The sequence below is a fragment of the Lineus longissimus genome, chromosome 4 (assembly GCF_910592395.1).
Source record: "Lineus longissimus chromosome 4, tnLinLong1.2, whole genome shotgun sequence".
Lineage (NCBI taxonomy): Eukaryota > Metazoa > Nemertea > Pilidiophora > Heteronemertea > Lineidae > Lineus > Lineus longissimus.
Genome location: NC_088311.1, coordinates 17,016,647 through 17,036,435, shown reverse-complemented (window position 1 = coordinate 17,036,435; position 19,789 = coordinate 17,016,647). Strand labels below are relative to the sequence as shown.

Genomic DNA, 19,789 nt, shown 5'->3' with positions numbered 1-19,789 from the left:
ACGAAAGACCTTTCCCGCCACGTGAGTGCACGCAGAGATCCGAGCTCTGGTCACCCGTCATTTCCATTTATCGTCGCAGTTGCGGGGTAATCAAGCGCCATCAGTGTGACGTCGAAAAAATTGATATCAGACGTCACAGGGTAGATCCATGGCTCCAGGAAACCCCTCACTAGTGCATCGTTCAATGCTTAAAGGGTCGACGCATGGAGAGCTAACTCGGGTCAAATCGGAGTCAACATCGGAAAAGCGTGAAAATTCAGTCAGATTTTGAATTATTCCATTTTTTGTGCAATTTCTTGATGGAAACTACTTGTGACTGGGCAGCCGAGAGCTGGGTAATATTACCCTTAATAATGCCAATGGTCCTTTAAGTGTTTTTGTATACGTTTTTGTATTTGCAGATCGATAGACATAGACCACATGCTGCTTCTACGGGGAATGTACTGTAGATCATAGCCCTTTCCTTAATATTTTATCCGCTTCGCCCAAAATACTGCTGGTCGGATTTCTTTGAATTTTTTCTCAAACCAAACAGGATTTTTAAGATTCAAGATTGTCAGTCCAGAAGTAGTCATTTGGGGGGGGGGGGCACCTGGATAGGTAGTATTTTGTTTCTGGGTATTTCTCATTTATGCTTGGCACATGCCGAGTGGATGGACAGGAAAATATAATTACCCGAAGATTTAGACCAGATTGATCAAGAAATAAAGCGTACAGAGCGGAAAATGTCTACATCCCTGAATGCACTTCGTCAATGTACACAAAACATTTTACAAAGAAATTATATCCTTGCCATGGTTAATCAAATCTTACAATCTTAGTATAACATTTACCAAGTACAGATTAGATTGCATTTACGAATGGACTATAGTTACTACTCGTTAGCATGTGTGATTATTTTTCAGATGATCACAGTCGTGTTATCCTTCAGCCCATTGGAGAAGAGCAATCGGACTACATCAATGCAAGTTACATCCATGTAAGTGGTCGTGTGACTCTAGTCTGCATCTAGAAAGCATATCAGGAAGACGTTTGCCCTTATATATGTATTTCAGAAGAAAACACCTCTGAATTTGCCAATTTGTAGCTGTAATTTTCCGTGCGTGTCCGATCGTCGGATCATCGGATTCAATATTACTTGCGAAGCACGCATGTACGGATACTAGTATATACTCACGTGTTAAGTGTCTATCAACAAATTGCATTTGAAAGACAATTAAATAAATGCACTAACATTAACCAGAGACTAGATTCAGATTCGGATGGACTCCAGCATGATGCTCTATTTTTGCATTTGCAGGGTTATGATAAGGAGAAAGCTTACATTGCTTCTCAGGGTAAGATGAATTTATCATTTTATTATCTGTCATTAATTACAAAAACGCATACATGTTACAAAGAATATTTTATCAGAATAAAATTCGTCACAGAGGCTAAGACAAACCAATGAATATTTCGATTAAACAGGAAGATACTAGACGTATATATCTATAAAACAGCCAAATATCATCGTATTTGTTCAACACTGTCTTCTGAAGAACAACCGTATAAGCCTCAGCCCCACCGCATAACATATATTTCTTGAAGGTGGTAGCGCTGGTGTGTTCGAACTAGTTTCTTTACAAACGCTACCATAACATTGCAGTTTCCTGCGGTAGACATACTCTAATCTCCCACTTACCTGTCCCATTCCTGAACCCGGAAAATCATCAGAAAATCCTAAGTCCAATAAAATGGGGTGGGGTATGGTCGGAAACAGAATGCCCTGGATCAATATTATAATTGTTCTGTCGACTTCCTTGTCACACCCCAGAGCCTGGCAAAGAATTACACTAGGCCTAATCGGGTGAGGTTACGGATGACCTCAGTGACATAACAATTACGTATTCTCCAAAACAGTATAAGAGAAGTTGGACAGTTCTTGTGTACTCATTGATGTTTTTGTCAGAGGTTCGATTTGTTAATCGACGAGATGCGTTTGTTTTGGATTTTTTGCTTTGCCATTGGATTTTGGGTCGTGAATTCGATGGATAACGGTGACGACGGTGATGGTGGCGGTAATGGTGGGCATGGTGATGGTGGTGACGACGGAGGTAATAATGGTGCGGCTAACGAAGGCCAAGAAAGGAGACATCTTCATGGCTACAGCTTGAATCAGCGTTTGGACTACGTGGATACTTTTAGGCTGCACCATGCGATGGGCATTGCGCATGCCCGGTCTTGTCGTTCTTTTGCCGTACATCACCGCATCCATCCAAGGACATTCTCAAGATGGCTAGACCAGTATGAAGAGATGTCGGAACGCCGCGACAGGTCCACCCAAATTGAGAGGAGACGGCGGAGGATTCGGCAGCATGGCAATGATGAACAAGGTAACTCATTTTTGTCAGGAATTTACGAAAGATGTACAATTTTAAGTGAAGTAGGCCCATAAGATTAAGGCCTGTACTCACTGACGCGTTTTTCCGCCGCATTTTCACCGCCGGGCGGGGAATCCTTTGTTCACCTAATGAATAACAATTGATTTCCGCGCCTCGGTGAAAACGCGGCGCAAAAGCGCGACAGTGAGTTCAGGCTTTCACTGTGAAATGAGGTTTTATCCATAGTTCGACATTATTCAGGGACTCTTCTTAGATTTCAGGCATACTCTACTCTTCTCCCCCTCCGATTCATCCCTTCACCGTCTGCTTGATAGGCCTACCGTTTGTCCTTTTCAGCGTTTTGGGCAGACATGGAAAATCAGCTCAACGACTGGTTTATTCAACGCCGCCAGCATGGAATTCCAGTATCCGGGATCGATCTCCAGTCACAAGCAGCCAGAGAATACAGACAATGGTGGACTAATCTGACGGAGGAACAAAGGCAGCAGACGAGAGCGCAAAGGCCTCGCAATCAGGATTTCCGAGCGTCAGATCACTGGCTGACCCGATTCAAAGAAAGGTAAAAACAACGAAGCCATTTCGTAAATTGGTATCTCACTTGGGTTGGGTTCTCTCACAACTTTTGTTCTGCCATAATGGAATAATGGGCCCAATGACCAAGAAATGGACAGTAATGGGGGAGTAAGCTACGTTTTTCAAAGCTAAAAGTGGTCTCCTTTTCCTTTCAGAAAAAGAATAAGCCATCGAAGAAAGAATAAGGACACGCGAACCCTCCCCGACAACGCTATGGAAATAGCGGCCGTCTATCGTAGGGAAACGTCTCAAATCATCCAAAATGGAAATTTCCATGTGATCATCAACATGGATGAAACATTTGTCAACTTTGACATGGTGCCGAAAACCACAATGGCTACAACAGGATCACATTCGATCGACATCAGATCCTCAAGAGGGAACGGGAAGATTGGATGCACGGTAACCTTGGCCGTCTCCAGCGATGAACGAAAACTACCAGCTGAGGTCAACTTTAGGGGCTTGGATGCTGAAGGCGAAGTTATTGCAGAACTGCGAGCCCATGCTCCCCAGAACGTGCGAGTAAGTAAACCTTTTCATTAACTAATCCTGGTTTATTAGCTGTTAGATGACCATATCATCTTCAACTGCCAATGGAGCTAGCTCTATGATCTGCCTGCTCCTCGTGTTTAATGGTCTTTTTACGAATCCTGTTCTATTTTTAGAATCATTGCAGTACGTTGATCTTTGAAACCATTTCCCAAAGCTATCAGCTGGCTGAGCAACAATACAATCGGAGAATGAGTCATACATTTTCATGAATTGCACCGATTTATTCTTTATTTCTAAACGAAACGTTTTAATCTTAGGTTACAGGTACTCCGAATGGCTGGGCAAGACATCAGTCATTGATCGAATGGTTGCAAGCCATTGTTGTGCCATTTATTGCCGGAGCAACCTTTCTCCTCATCTTGGATCACTACCCTGCCCATAGACATCATCTGTTTACGGAGGAAATTCCGCGGCAAAATGGACAGGATTCGTTCATTCCTGGACGATGCACTTCAATTTTGCAACCTTTGGACTTAACTGTAAATCGCAGTTTTAAATGTCATCTCAGATTGGTGTGGAAAGCCTGGAAGATTGGACATACCGAAGATGATGGACACTGTGATCAGATTTCCCGCCAGGAAGTAGTACGTATGATCAGTCTCGCCTGGGAAAGAGTGGCATTCCAAGTGATAGTCAGTGGGTGGAGACTAAGTGGACTTCTTCCGGACGGGAATGACGACCCAGTGATCCCGCATCCAGCAGATGGGGAACTTGAAGAGGTTAATGATGAGCTTGAGTTTGACCCTGATGACGCTGATGTTGACTTTCATGATGAATAAAACCTTATCAGAATGTTAATCTTCTGTTCAATTTTTTCTTTAATGCCCATTATCAGGCAGTAGATCACCCTGTTCTTTCGTCCCAGTTCCAATCTAGTGACTTTACCCTTCCATGTCAAAGACGAGGCCACTCTTTTTAACTACAGGTGATGAAATCAACAATCAGGCCCGATCACAGTTTAAAGACTCCTTGTGGGTGTTCCTAGACCACTTCACTGCTTAACTGCAGAATAGCCAGGACTCTTCTATAATCACCCTTATTCCATTGGGCAATTGATCGGTTGTAGTAGCTCCCATTGTGTAAATACAGTGTGTTAAATGGTGAACGAATCGCCACAGTGATCTTGAGCTGTTACGAAACCGTGACCCTAATTGCCCCGGTCGCCCAGCCGCAGTACACGTAAACGACTACGTGACTAGGCAAGATTGTGGTAAAGCCTTACAGTGTCCATTGTCATGTCACTACTCCAGGCTGTTCCATAAATTGAGCTCTGCCCCAACCAAAATTAGCAATATTCGGACTTAGTCACTTGCGATAGGGTTTGGAAATGGGACAGGTAAGTGGGAGATTAGAGTATGTATGATTGGTATAAAAACAATCCAAAAACCTGCAATATAGTGGAATGCAACATCGTAACATCGATTTCCAAATCACTCTTTGGCATCTCATAACCATGGCAGTGAAAATACCTCTATAGAAAATAGACATACTATGACGTCGACTTTTGTATTGGTAATTCCTCTCTAAAAATCTGTAAACATGCAGGTCCGCTTCCTAAGTCCATTACGGCTACATGGAGAATGATATGGCAAGAACGCTGTGACACCATCGTCATGCTCACCAAGACAATAGAAAAGGAAAAGGTTTGTAAACATCAATCGGCCTGAAAGACCTATATACCTCAATATAAACAGAATCTTTCAATGTAGATATTTATTGACATACGCTGATATCAACAGGTTGTTTGCATTCAGTTCTGTTCAAAGACGAACACACTATATTTGGTCAGAAGAAAGACGGTTGAATCTGGAATGCGCGTGATGAATAACTTGCCCCCAGCAAAATCACCTCCCATACTTTGTTTCCATACTTGTTTCAAATGTTTTTTAATTTGATTTCTCTTGTTTGTCATAATATAAGAAAGCAAAATTCGAAAATAGCATTCCCTAGTTTGTCATAATATACTGGATCCACTCACCAATAAGATCCGAAGCCCGACAATACCCGATTTGTACCACCGCCTCGATGGGTAGAGTCTGAATAGCCGAACAACAGTAGGCCTTTCGTAGCCATAAAAGGCTTGGGATATCTATTCAAGAGTTAACAACGTAATCGTCATGAAGAGTCAAGACTCTACAGCGGAACTTTTCATATTACAATTAAATACCAATTGGAAGAAAAAAAGACAAGATGTCCCTCCCCTTTTATAGGTGCGAAAGGCCTTTTATTATGCCCGGCTGTTTAGGCTCTACCCATCGAGGTGGTAGTAGAAATCGGGTACTGTCGAGCTTGGGATCTTATTGGCGAGTATTACAGTAAGAACGAAAAGCACATGTCATAACAGGCGCTCTCTCTGCTTCAAAACATTACAGTCCTTCAATCAAAATTATGTTTAATTTTCATTTCAGAAAAAGTGCGAGCAATACTGGCCGAGCCAGGGAAAAAACACGTATGGGCCATTTACCATACAGCTGGTGGAAGAGTACAAGTTTACCGACTACGTGAATCGGATCCTGAAGGTCACATTGGTACGCTTATTATCATCAGTTCAATATGGGTTTGTTTGATTTTTTTAATTCAGGACCTTGGCTTGAAAATGCTTGAGAGAGAGATGGGGTAGGTGGACAAGTGTCAATAAAAGTCATCAAACGACAGGTTTTTCATGCAAATTGGTCGGACTGACTGAGGATAAAAGTGGTATGCCCCCTCCCTCCATGATCAAAAAGCCAGCTACGGGCCTGTTGATTTGGCAGAGCACAGATGTGCTATCAATGCAAAACGACCCTCGCCATGATCACTTTGAAAATGCATTAAAGATAACCAAGGTATCCACGATAACAAGAGGTTCTCCTGAAAGATCCTAATTTGCGATTATTTTTTCTTTGCTACTATTGGAAATTATTATATTTACAGATGGCAAAGAAGGTCATGTTACTCCACACTGTTACACAAAATTATATTGTTATACGCAATTATCTTGATCATACAATATTGTTTGCTTTCAGAATGGGGAGGTGCGCATTGTCAAGTACTTCCACTTCACCGCCTGGCCCGATCACGATGTACCCAAGTTGGCTTGCTCTTTGCTAAACTTCAGAGCGAATGTTCTGAAGGAGACTGAGTATGGGAAGGTACCCATATTGGTACATTGCAGGTAAGTGAACCAGACATTTGTTGGTGTAAGGTATTGTATTCAGAGTATAAATATTGTAGCTTTTCGACCAAAGGTTGCTGCTGTATCACTTGGCTTCTCGTAAGTACGTCAATGAGCTCCGGCGGTTTTTCATTGCAAGCTGTATTGCATAATAACTAGTATTTCGTCCATGGTATTCCATCGACGATTCGCACAATATTACAGAACCACTGGTTCTAACAACAGTAACTGATTATTTTTACATGTATATCTACTAGCGTGCTTCTTCAACACACAGAAACAACTTTGAACTGTTCGCTTTGTTTGTTGCAGTGCTGGAGTAGGCAGGACTGGGGCCTTCATCGCTATCGACTATCTGATCCGACAAGGAAAGGCTGAGAAAAAGGTCAACTTCTACGAGTGTGCACTCAGAATGAGGGAACAGAGACCGAACATGGTACAGAACCTGGTAAGTCATCATCGAATGTATGCCCTCAAAATGAAGGAGCAGAGACTGCATAACCTCGCCATGGTGAGTCAACATCTCAAATGTGGCAGCAGAAACTGGCATTGGTACAGAACCTAGTAAGTCAACATCTACGAGTAAACCCTCAAAATGAGACTGTAGAGACCGAATGTGGTAAATCTGGTTTGTCAACACCTACAATAAGGGAGCAGAGACCAAACATAATACAAAACGAGGTAAGTCAACATCTCCGAAAGTCTCCTCGAATTGAGGGAGCAAAGACTGAACATGGTACAGAACCTATGTAGTAAGCCAACATCTACGAGTATGCCCACAAAATGAGGGAGTAGAAACCGAACATGGTACAGGACTTGGTTAATCAACATCTTCGAGTAGGCAATCAAAATGAGGGAGCAAGGACCACATTTAACATGGTACAGAACCCAGTAAGTCAAAATCTGCGAGTATTCTATCAAAATGAGCGAGCAGAAGCCGAATGTGGTAAGTCAACATCTAAAATGAGGGAGCAGAGACCGAACATGGCACAAAACCTGGTAAGTCAGCATCTACGAGTCCGAACATTGGTCCCTCAATTCGAGGACACTTTCGGAGATGTTGACTCACCTCGTTCTGTACTGAGACCGAACATGGAGCAAAACACGGTTAGTTAACATGTTCGAGTGTGGTTCGAATACCTGAATGCTTTGATAATTTGGGTAGACATGGTTAGTAATTTAAACAGACATTATTCCATTATAGACCTCTTTTTAGATCTGTAGGTATTAGAGCCTGACTGGTGGAGAGAGATCGCCGAAAGAAACAGGCTAATGTTCCAGACCGAAGTACAAGATAGATTAAATGTTCCTCGACATTTCAGATGTCACCGTACTTGGCTTTCATCAGAAAGCTACTATCGGGACTTCGTCTCAGTTATTATCATTGTTCCGTTTTACAGGGGCAGTACACACATATACATGACGCAATTTTAGAGTATTTCAAGATAGGAATAACGTCCATCAAGAGTGACAACTTTCCTCAGAAGTACAGTGACATGATCAAAGCAATACCTGGGAAAGACGCTTGTCAATTACAGAACCAATACTCGGTTAGTACCTTCTTTCTCGAATCTATTATACGGGGGGGGGGACCTATCAATATACCGAGGAAACCGACCTGTCAGTTACAGAACCAGTACTTGGTTGGTACCTTCTTTCACAAGTGTATGAGTACCGAGGAGAGGGACCTATCAACTCCTGAGCTCGGATTCTGGTATTCGGGAATTCCGAGTCCCTCGATATTTTCCTCGCAAAAAAGGCTCTCCCATGGCATACCTAAATATGTTAGAATATAACTGATGCAAACATCCAAATCTAGAGATTCTTGGCCTACTACGAACTGATTACGAGTAAATGGCGTGACGAATCAAGCATGAACAACAATAAATTTTCATATTTATGATCAGAATTGCTGAAGAGGCTTTTTAGCTCAGGCAGAAAGCGCTGCTGTGCTTTTATGTTTTGTGTAAGAGATCATGTGTTCCACCACACCTGAATTCCGTCTCCCCAGATACACAGTTTTTCACAGGCTGTGTCTTTTTTAATCAGAGTTACATAATCTTCGTTATCACATTTTCAATTCTTCTTGTGTTTTCTCTTCAATTCTGTCAAAATCTTCTGTTTTTGAAAATATGGCAAAATTCTTGTTTTCCAATCTTTCATTCTATTTCAATAAAAAATTCTCGTGTAACAATAACTTCCTTGCTGTGAACGACTAGGCCCACGGCAGACATACGGCAGGGATTGGAGTCACAATACAGTTTTGGACTGTCTTATCAATTTCAGATTCTGGGTGCATTCACTGATGCCATCAGCCCTTCAGAACAGGCACTGGCGAACATGAGCAAAAACAGAAAACAGGACATTGTTCCAGGTAGGTGGTCAGCCGTCTGAAAAAAAAAATCAGTCGCAAACATGTAGCCCCTTTAAGACCACCAACTATTGTAAGTCTATCCTAAAGTCCACACTTCAGCATGACGATCTACTGTCATAGTGCGTATTGAGGAGACTTTAGGATTGATGTTCAACGTCGATAAGTCGGCATGGCATTTCTGAAGTGACGACCGTTTCACTGTGGTACTTTGTATGTTGACATGTATACTGTAAACCTTAAAACTTTCGCGATGCCAAAATTTGGCGTATTTGTCATTTTCACTTGCCAATAGACTACGAAATGTTTGCCTTCGATGCAGAAATTCATTGGTTGATGCTTTGAAGTCGAAATTCTCGCGTTTCATGGAGCATTTGCTAAAATCGCGGAAATAAAAGCCTCGCAAAAATATCTCGATTTACTGAGGGTTGTTACGCATCATTTTATTAAGGCCATTAATCTTGTCTACTTGGCTATCGAACAGAAGAAAGGACATTTGTCGGGGATATGGGTGGGGCCATGTATCCTACACTTCCATTAAGAATTCGTAAAGACTAATGATATCATTTTTGGTACTATCCATCTGTGATCAGATTTAAGGGGGCACCAGTAAGGGGAAGACGATGTACCCTTCACTTAATACATTCTGAAATGGTTTAGCTGAAATGGTTTTTGGTCAAAGAGTAGCCTAAATGACGGAAGATGCAGCTTTTCGACTCGGAGAGTAGAAGCAAATGACGTGACACAGGCAAATTCTGAGTAGACTGACTAGTTATAAATGTCTCTATTCAACAGATGGCGCATCTCGTGTGGTTTTGTCTACACCAATAGATGGATGGAATGATTATGTTAATGCAGTTTATGCCACGGTAAGACCGCGAATGTTACAATTGGTGATCGGGCTCCCCAGTAGAGGACTACTTAAAAGCTGGTCTGACTCTACGCGTCTCGTTTATATTGTGTTATATCTTGTGGCTCACGTAAATAGAATTAGACAATGCAATGCTAAAGTCATTATGCACGAAGATTCGGCGTTGAAGCTTGGCATTCAAGGTATTTGCTTATCAGTGTAATAGTAGCGCTGTTGAAATTTATGTTCATTTTAATACAAGTGGAGTAGGCCTTCAAAGCGGGGCAATAATGTGTATATGAGATCCAGAAGTATTAAGGTAGCAGGAAGGGTTGGGCGTTTGTGGTTTCTGAGTCTGAGGGGGTTGGTGTCTGTTGACTGTGCTTTAAGAGAGACTAGGCATGGCGCCAGTCTCTCTTAAAGCACAGTCAACAGGCATTTGGTCTCAGTATTTGGGTTTTGATTGCCATGACTGTACCCCTGTAAAAGTCAGAGGAGGAGAAGTTTGGAATGATGAAAGCATTGAAGAAGAAGAAATGTTATTATTGAGGAAAGCAAAATTTATTATGAGACTAGAAGGCAGTGTCCTGACTTGATTATTTTGAAAATGGCGGTCTGAACACATTAAAAGGTGGAACATGGCATTTTATCGACTTTGAAGTGTTCCGCAGTTAAAGGGAGACTATAGGCAGCAGCTAGGTAGGCAAGATAAAGTCATACAAATTTGCCAATAGGGGTCAGTCATATCTCTAGGCATGGCGCCAGTCTCTCTTAAAGCACAGTCAACAGGCATTTGGTCTTAGTATTTGGGTAAGTACAGAATCAAGGCAGCTCAGAGAGCAATGATTGAACGATGCTGTGGACAAGTCCAAGGATACTGCATCAGTCACGACCAACTTCTCATCAGAAAGCGTCACCACCAGCATATTCAATGTTCAGTTCCAACCTGTACCAGTCCAATGCACGCCTGTCATGGTCAGCAGTGGTCAGCTTAGCGCGATATGGAACATTCTTCCGAAACTCAAGCGAGGGAAGTCTGCTCATTAGCCTATCTCGCGCACTGCTCCTTCTTGTCAAACATCGTAGTGAAATCGTGGTACAGTGGGGCGTCCTCGAGGATTGCAGCTGGTCGGACAGACGTGAGGTGGAATGTGGGCGGCTGCACTTCTTCGTTGATGTGCGATGGCAGATAGCACAGTTGTTGCGTTGCATGACAGCTGAAAGTGAATGTGATATCATAGAACTGAGGCGTTTGCAATGATATTATAGGTGAAGTAGAAGGAAGGAGTGAAATGGGCCATCTTCCAGTGACTAATATACAGAGTAAGGGCACTGGGTGTTGTTAGATTCAGCATTGAATGTATTCCTCGTACAAGCGTGAATAGTGTGGACATACAGTGAGAGGTGAGAGACCCCTATTGACTACTTCTTGTAACTTTATCTTGGATATTATATTAGTATTGAACTTCTAGCCATGGAATATGAAGAAATTGAAGTTGTAGGCATGGAATATGAAAAATTATTCAACGGTGAAAGACATTATTCCATGAGGCTTTGCCGTGATCGCAAAGGACGCGACGTGATTGGTTCACATGCTAATGAGGTATGATAATGATAATTACCTCTATAATGCTACTTGGATAGCGACTGTGTCGTTGACTGCAACAGTGGTCAATGTCAATGTGTGCCTGTAATGTCAATGAAGTATGATGAGGTGATGACGATAGTGCAATTATTAAATATTGGCAAGATATCATACTGCAACATAGGTCTTGTTTTTGACAGATGACTGTGTGACATTCCCATTGGGTCTTGTTAGAGTCAGCGCTGCATGTATTCCTTGTACAAGCTTGAATAGTTGTGACGGACTTTGAGGGGTGAGAGACCCCTATCGGCTACTTCGTCTAACTTTATCTTGCCTACCCAGCTGCTAGCAATTGTGCCCCTTTATCAAGACTGAAACCCACTGTGCGGGGCTAAGAAATTACCTTTATAATCCTAGTTGGATAACCACTGTGTAGATGATTTGAAGAGTGCTCTGTGGATGTGTGCCTGTAATGTCAATGAAAGTATGATGAGGTGATGACGATAGTGGAATGACGAAATATTGGAAAGAGATCTATTCCTAGAAGAACATATGTCCTGTTTTGACTAGGTGGCGCATTTTAGAATCAGCAGTGAGCACTGTGTGTAACATGGTGGAGGCAGCGGAGATAATAACTGTGTCGAAAGTATTGTTATAGGGCCTTCCCTAGGCCCATGGGGTTAAATTTACAATCCACGATTGAAAAGACGTAGTTTGATCGCATTCAACTATTAATACATTGAACAGTTGTGTTCCTTTAGTCAACCGATGACCTTTTGTTGGGCCATGATCGGGGATTGTAAACTGTAAATGTATTATGGACTGGGAGACGGGGGAAACACAAGTGAAACTGAAATGGACCAAAACAAGTGATTTTGGGGCTTTGGTTTAGACGCATGCCCCACATGCGCCATGCGGGATTATACGGTTCATGTGAACTTGTTGACATCTACATGATCTGGTGCTGTTATTGGTCATGGTACATGGTAGGCCTAATCATCATGGCTATATGTTTCAGGAAAAGCTCGGAGTAAAATGAACTGCCGATGAATAATGATGTTGTTCATGTTTACCATGTTTACTAGTACATAGCCATAGGGTATGCACTGGCCAGTGCACTTTCTGCACGTCGTCATGGTCATGTACGTGATACCTTGCATATTTCGTTTTTTGAATGCGCATGCTTTTTGGGCAAAATCACTTGTACCAACACTAATGAATAATGTCTTCTTATCCCTATGACTCCATACACAGTGAGGGCATTGTCCCATTCCCATCAAATGGTAACTTATTGTACCGTATTAGGGTGGAAGTTGGGGAGGAGATACCTACCGTTGCACGCCTGTCATAATCAGTAGTGATGAGCTTAGCGCGATATGGAACATTCTTCAGAAACTCAAGCGAGGGAAGTCTGCTCATTAGCATATCTCGCGCACTGCTCCTTCTTGTCAAACATCGTAGTGAAATCGTATTGGAAAACGTCTGGCTTTGCGCCAGACGTTGAGACTAATAAGTGAAGAACTAATAGGTAAAGAACTTCTACTTGCGCGAGACTGCTCTGATAAAATTATCATTGCAGAGACTACGGTGACGTACACATATATTTTTTACAATCAAAAATGCCCTCAAAAGACGAAATGGAATGATTATTTTATTGATTTTTCCTACTATATGACTTCCAATTATCACTTTATACAAATAGATCGGCGTTAGGTCGCATGCTTTTCTTTCCTGGTGACACTATAAAGCAAAATAGTTGCAACCCCGTAAATGCGCTATAAGTCCAATAATAAGTGACGGTGACCCGTTATAAATGTTTCGCCAGCTTCGCTTTTTTGCCGCTACGCGGCGCGTTGGGCCCTTGCGTCAAGATGAAATTAAGAGCATTATTTGTAATACAATGCTGTGCCGGTATTTGGCAGGGGGTATCATCATTCTTGTGACATTTCTATGTTAAAACCCACTGTGTATTATCATAGTCCGATTTAATTCAGATTCCACCATCTGCTTTCAGGGCTACGGTGAGAAGGACAACTACATTATAACCCAGATGCCCCTCCCTGAGACAATGAAGGACATCTGGCGGATCGTGCATGACACGGGAATCTCCACTATTGTTATGATGAACATGGTCGATGATACTTATGAGGTAATATTTACTGGCCTCGAAGGGTTAACATTGTCACTATAGTTCACAGTAGACCGTATAGGTATCAGAAAGGTAAAGTTGCAGTTCGATTTCTTCGACTAATTGTGCATTTTGAATGATAGGTCCTTGCTCAACGCACGTCTGCTCAGCATCCCAGAGTCTTCATGTGGGCACCGAGGAGCAGCAACGAGAACATCAATTGACCTTAGCAAGAACGATGAAAGATATTCAAAAATAAGTAATTTAGATAAAAAATCGCGACATAGACAAACAAATTTTGGAACCATGAACTTTAATGGGACATGGATGTTTGCAAAACAAACTGGTCATTTATAAAAGGATACCGGGTCCTTGGTCCTGGCAGCTTTATCGAAAACTGACTTTTTTTCGACCTTCTTTTATATCAGTTTTCCACAGTTTATTGGCCACAAGAGACTGAGCAGATGGAGTATCACCCACTGATAGTAGATTGCCTGGACGTGGACACATCCAACACAGATATCACTGTCAGAAACATAAGGATATCAAAGATTGCGGGCAAAGTCGGCGTAGTAAGTACGGACATTCTTGCTCTGTGACATGTGTCAATAATAGCAGACGGGGCTTACGCCATTATCTAAATTGTATTTGTAAAGGCTAATGATAGAAACTATGATCAATAGATACTCTGACCGCAGTTAACAGATCGGGTTATAGCATTGCTTTAGGCTATTAAGTGTGGACGGCGAGCACGGGGCTGCTGTGACCCGGGTGATGGCGGACACGCGGGATTTTCCAATTGGATATCGGGGGTGCCGCTCTCGAACGGGTCGCCGCGAGGCCCTGCCAATGCCCATAGACTTATTGAATGTTCATTGTGAGTACTGGTGTAAACATTCATGTTCATTGGGCTCTGCGCGAGATAATTTGTGACCCGTCACAGCAAAACCAGGTGCATGACGCACAGAAGATGAGCCTAAATGACACCAGGAGATAATGGAAGAAATTGATGTGCTCATATTTCACAAAAGGCAGACAGTAGAGAAATGAACCAACAGGCCGTCTCAACCTGCCAGGCTCAGAGCGAGGGGGCCTGGTTTTGCTGTGATCTTGACGGGTCACATTTATTTTGTTGGGTTATAACGAGAAATTAAATACTCAAACATTTAAATTGCTGCAACGGTAGATGAATGCCGGAGAACAAAAGTTGAGCGAATAAAAGTGCTTGGGCTTAGCTGGCCTATAGTTTATTTTACTGTTACCATCTCTTTAGAGAAAAGATGATATATCTGGTCGAGTGGTCCGGCACTTTCAGTTACAAAACTGGCCCGATGGTCAGGCGACGCCAGCATCCGTGGAGGCGATCGTGGATCTGCTAGAAAAGGTCGAGAAGTGGCAACAAAAGGTCGAGAACAAGAAGATACTTGTACAATGCCTGTAGGTGACTTTAGTTTGGAATGAGAGCTCATGCTTTATACAACACAAAGAAAATAGAAAGATTATGTTCGTGCTCGGAGTTATTCCTCACGGTTCAAAATGATTGATAAATAGCATACCTTTCTTGCATGTGATTAGGTCGTATTTTAACAATTTCATTGATATCTTGTCTATAGGGACCTTGCTTCTCAAATTGGCAAGCCTTCTTGCTGGCGCATGCACTAAATACCGCTCCTAATTATCTTTTACACGACATGATTGCGCATGGCAAAATGCTAAAAAAAAGGCCTCGGCCTACACATTGGCCAACCCTTCATGGTCCTCGCATACGTCATCCTCTATGGTGTGATATCATTTCTAGGGACGGTGCTTCCCAAAGTGGTGTCTTCTGTGCGGCGCATTCTGTCATTGAGAAGGTCAAGGTCGACCAGGAGGTGGATGTTTTCCAGTATCTCCGTCTGCTGAGGTCACACAGACCACAACTCGTCAACACTTATGTAAGTACCCGGGTTTTGCAACTTTGTCCAAATCAATGTCGGACATTGTCATTTAGCCTCATAAGTCTTCCGGATCTCGTGTTTTGTCTAATGCAATCATCATGATCATACGATCCCCTACCGTCTACCTAAAGTCTTAAAGGGGTACGCTGTTTGAAATAACTGGTGGTGAGGCGAAATAGAAATGCAGTTATACACAAGGTAGATGCCACCTATACACAATGCCGTATTGCAGTAATCATGCAGGCAACTTTGTTGAAACTTGGTATGAATAGTATGTGTGTATCTGTCTACATAATGGCAACGTTGAAATGTATATTTAGTACGTATTTACGCGATTGGAATTGTTTAAACGAACGGTTTAAACTGTCATTAGAAAGATGAACGCCATGACTCTGCCTGAATATTATTCTCCATGTTCGATATCACTTTCAGGAGCAATACAAGTATGTCCATGAAGTCGTTCTGAGATACCTACAAAATTTCGACCTCTATGCTAACTTCCAGTAAACAGTGCAATATACTCCCAGGGAGTTACTTTATTTGAGCAACGAATCGTTTGTCGAAATCTATGATACAAATACCAGCAGCAGTCGATCGATCATTTAAAGGGAATGTTGTTTCCAGGCAAATTGTGGCTGGAAATGGTTCGTGACTCCACCACCACGGGTGTCAAAATCATTCTATTCAGTATATGTAAACTCTCAAGAGATACATGTAGGCCTGCATATTTTCATTACGATGGCAAAATGTATACCAGGTTACATGTAGGTGCTGGTGCCATATATCGGCGTCGGTCCAACTATCCCAGTATAGCCTGATATCACGACTTTAGAGTAATTTAACTACGTGTTACCAAGACTTACCAAGAAGGCACTAGCGATCTCAGAATTTTGTGAATAAGGTGTAAATCATCAGCTAAGTATGCTTGATGTTTAGTGATTCAGTATTACTCTAGATTAACAGCTGAATCATGACCCAAGGAGGATACCGCGGTGACGTCACGGCTTTTCCAAGATGGCGCTGCATATTGTAAACAAACTCGATCCACGGCCAAGGGAAAATCAAGTCATCAAAAAAGTTAGATTTTTCGCATCAAATCAGAGTTATTAGTACTTTTCTGCTATGAAATAAGTCTTCAGACAATAAGCTATCATTTGAATAATGAAAAGTGCTGTTTTGATGGGGAAAATAGGGTTTTTTAAACCAAATAGCCGGGCACCGATCTTCCAAAATTAGCGATGGTTTCAAAACAGTCTCCCAGATATGGGGCAATCTCTTCATTATCATAATGGGATTTGGAGGCATGTTTACAGATTTTACAAGTTCGAGACCTGTAAAAACTAAAACTCGCATAGATCCCCTCTATTTGTCGAGTTAGCGCCCCTGTAAGATCATGCATTTTCGGACACTAGAACGAAATCTTCCTGCGGATATCGCGGTTTCGGTGATGATTTTAGGAGAAATTGACTGTTCTTAGAGTTGTATGGGACAGAAATGAGTTCATACTTCATGAATACATGAATATATTATGATATGGGCGGGCTTCAAAGTCAAAACAATAACAAACTCAACTGCATCTCTACTGTATATTGCGTAGTGCATTGCCTAGTGTATTTCGTAGTGTATTTTAGCGGAGACATTATTTCCGCACTTTGGCCACGCCAAACGTCTTTTTTATTCGTGGAAGTTAATCTGCTCTGTAAATTTTATTTTACACAGGAAGAATCCATACTAGGTATTGCAATATTTCATGTCTATTGGTGTTTTTGTGTACAAAAGCGCACCAGACAGTGAGACGTGGAGATGTGTTCAGTACTGATGCTGTCAGTAGACTGAATCTGATTGGCCATAGCGATCACTAATATGGGTCGGGATCACGTGATGTGACGTCACCGCGGTATCCTCCTTGATCATGACCTGGACTATGCTTTACCTGATGTTCAAAGAACTTTTCTGTTAACCTGTTCTCTTATTGCAGGCATTTGGATTGGTCATTTAACACTCACACGTAGCCTTGCTGAAATTGGGCCCCCCACAAAAGCAACAACTTGCTATCACAGGCTAGCTCTGTTTAAGATGCATGATTTAGTGTATCAATACATGTCAACTTTAAGGATGGCACAATGAGGTGATGGACATTTGATGTTATGGCCAAGATATCCCACCAAATCAGGCCATACTCAGCAGGGCTTTGTGTGAGTGATCCAAAGGCCGTGGCTAGATGCAAATTTGTGCCATGTTTTATAAACACGTTGTATAGGAATTCTATATTTTACATTGTAGATACGTACGTATATAACTACACTTATTTTTATTTATTCAAGACGGTGCTAGTTGAAATAAAAATGTGAGTGTATATCGGGTTATTCCAAAAAGTGCCTGTGGACTGACAAAAAGTGTCAAAAAGGTGTTCACGTCTGTGATGCTGTGCCCAGAATGATGTCCATAAATTTCTGTAAAATATCCTTTTGCAATTGAATGGAGCTATTTTTAGCACGAAACACCGTTATTTGATATGAATATTTGGGAATTATGAGTCATTAGAGTGATCAACAATATCGGGTAATTATAACGCCTAGTATGCCATCAATAACGTATCTGACCACAATTACCATACGGATAACTATTGGTCGAAAAGAGTCGTAGGGAACAGTTCATCAAAAATTTAGGGTCTATTTATACATTTTGGTTGTTTACATTTGTAAGTTATGGTGTTCTCGGTAAATTCAATTCAAATGGATGGGATATTGATCTGACACATGTGTTTAGAAAGACAGATTAATAGAATCGGGCATGGGCCGAGACAAGAATGGAGTGATTACAATGCAATTCTCAATCTGTGTTAAAAAACTAAAAATCTTGAGCTAAAACAGGCGACTGTAGATATGCAGTGCACTAGCATTCCGACGGCCTTATGTTCAACATATTGGACCAAAGTAGATTCAGTTGAAATCTTGGTGAAAACAGAAAAAGTCCCCTTAGTAAATAGCAATTACAATGGTCATGTATCCTACGTATACTGTGAATGGATCGGATTGTTGTCAATTTGCAATTGATATCAAGTCCATAGAAATTTCTGGAGAGCAATTCTCGGCGAAAAGTGTTATAAGACGAGGCCGATACAGTCGCATAATAGCTTCGTCGTGGTTTGATGGTTCAGGAATATGTGCAGATAACATGACCTCCGGCTCAGACACAATTAAAAGCATCAGTTTGCGTTCTGTTACTCTACAGCAAGAAATCTAGACGCATACTATAGTAGTGGAACAAGGCTACCTTCATCCTGTTCATGTGTAGTTCGAAGAACAATGCTTGGCGACCTTCATACCCGGCTGCTACACGTCCAGCGAATCTCTTGTCCCTACATTGCATAAGACCTCAATGATGGGGAGGCTTCTGTGATGACTTTTCCGGTGGAACGTAAATTGCGTCTATGATAGTTTGTTGTAATTTGAATTTGCATTAAAACGTCTAAAAATGCAAGTATATGTTCTTAGTGGTGTGATAAATGCTACTTTAAACCAGTTGATTAATTTCCTGGGTTTGATTTCGGAATATATGTCCGTAAGTGACTCGTATGTCAATTTATTTATTTTTTGTATGTATAAATTGAGAAACTATTAAAAAGATGGATTTTTGCATTCAACGGTTATTTTATCTATTTTGTTTCCATCACAAAATATTAAGCTATCGTCCGTTCGTAAATATTTTGTCCGCATCGTTTTGAGATATGGAGCGAGAACTACAGGTCCGATTTCTTTGAAGTTAGGTTTTTACATACCTTGACCTAAAAACCAAACACGATTACCACCCTTCAGCCCATCAAATAGAATATTTGAATATATCTTGTTTCAGTACTTGCCATTTGAAAAAAGGGGCTACGGGGCCAGGGGGTCCTGTTTTCATTTGTCAGGCACAGGACCATTTAGTGAAGAATGCAAAAACAAGCCAGACGTTCAAATACATGTAATTGAATGGCCAAAAGAAGAAAACTTGGACCGATTTATCACCGAGTTTGTATAGGGAGTTGTAGGTTTGGTTGTTGCCTGTTTCCGTCGAGTACAGTGTACAAGTACTCGGGTACAGTTGTTAATCCAGACCTTGGTTTCTCCGTTTCCCGGAGACACTGATGCCCTGTGGTTTTTCTCCACCTTGGGGCAAGCAGGGAGGGACAGGGTCTGCCTTTATCATGTTTATAGTCGCATGTAGTTTGATATCGGACCATGGGTATCATTGAAGAACTTTTGTCCGTTGCAGA

At 41.7% G+C, this 19,789-nt stretch overlaps 2 protein-coding genes across 2 annotated transcripts in view; both read left to right on the top strand.

The window, feature by feature from the left end:
- Window positions 1-16,038, top strand: part of LOC135485955 (receptor-type tyrosine-protein phosphatase epsilon-like) — a 28,834-nt gene extending 12,796 nt beyond the window's left edge. The window contains exons 14-26 of the mRNA XM_064768385.1: window positions 906-979; window positions 1,301-1,337; window positions 5,052-5,149; window positions 5,915-6,034; window positions 6,512-6,660; window positions 6,973-7,108; window positions 8,061-8,210; window positions 8,947-9,034; window positions 9,827-9,900; window positions 13,481-13,615; window positions 14,868-15,031; window positions 15,393-15,528; window positions 15,964-16,038. Coding sequence (XP_064624455.1) covers window positions 906-979; window positions 1,301-1,337; window positions 5,052-5,149; window positions 5,915-6,034; window positions 6,512-6,660; window positions 6,973-7,108; window positions 8,061-8,210; window positions 8,947-9,034; window positions 9,827-9,900; window positions 13,481-13,615; window positions 14,868-15,031; window positions 15,393-15,528; window positions 15,964-16,038 — 1,436 coding nt within the window. The remainder of the gene's footprint in view (window positions 1-905; window positions 980-1,300; window positions 1,338-5,051; window positions 5,150-5,914; window positions 6,035-6,511; window positions 6,661-6,972; window positions 7,109-8,060; window positions 8,211-8,946; window positions 9,035-9,826; window positions 9,901-13,480; window positions 13,616-14,867; window positions 15,032-15,392; window positions 15,529-15,963) is intronic.
- Window positions 13,338-16,501, top strand: LOC135485956 (receptor-type tyrosine-protein phosphatase T-like). The gene is made up of 6 exons (XM_064768386.1): window positions 13,338-13,358; window positions 13,481-13,615; window positions 14,023-14,166; window positions 14,868-15,031; window positions 15,393-15,528; window positions 15,964-16,501. The coding sequence occupies exons 1-6, from the start codon at window positions 13,338-13,340 to the stop codon at window positions 16,036-16,038; spliced, it is 675 nt and encodes a 224-aa protein (XP_064624456.1). The 3' UTR covers window positions 16,039-16,501.
- The last annotated feature ends 3,288 nt before the right edge of the window (window positions 16,502-19,789 follow it).

Excerpts from the sequence above, each read along its gene's own strand:
- LOC135485956 (XM_064768386.1), top strand. The coding sequence starts at position 13,338 with ATGAAATTAAGAGCATTATTT. Across the intron at positions 13,359-13,480 it reads TGAAATTAAGAGCATTATTT|GGCTACGGTGAGAAGGACAA; the intron begins GTAATACAATGC and ends ATCTGCTTTCAG. Across the intron at positions 15,529-15,963 it reads CACAACTCGTCAACACTTAT|GAGCAATACAAGTATGTCCA; the intron begins GTAAGTACCCGG and ends TATCACTTTCAG.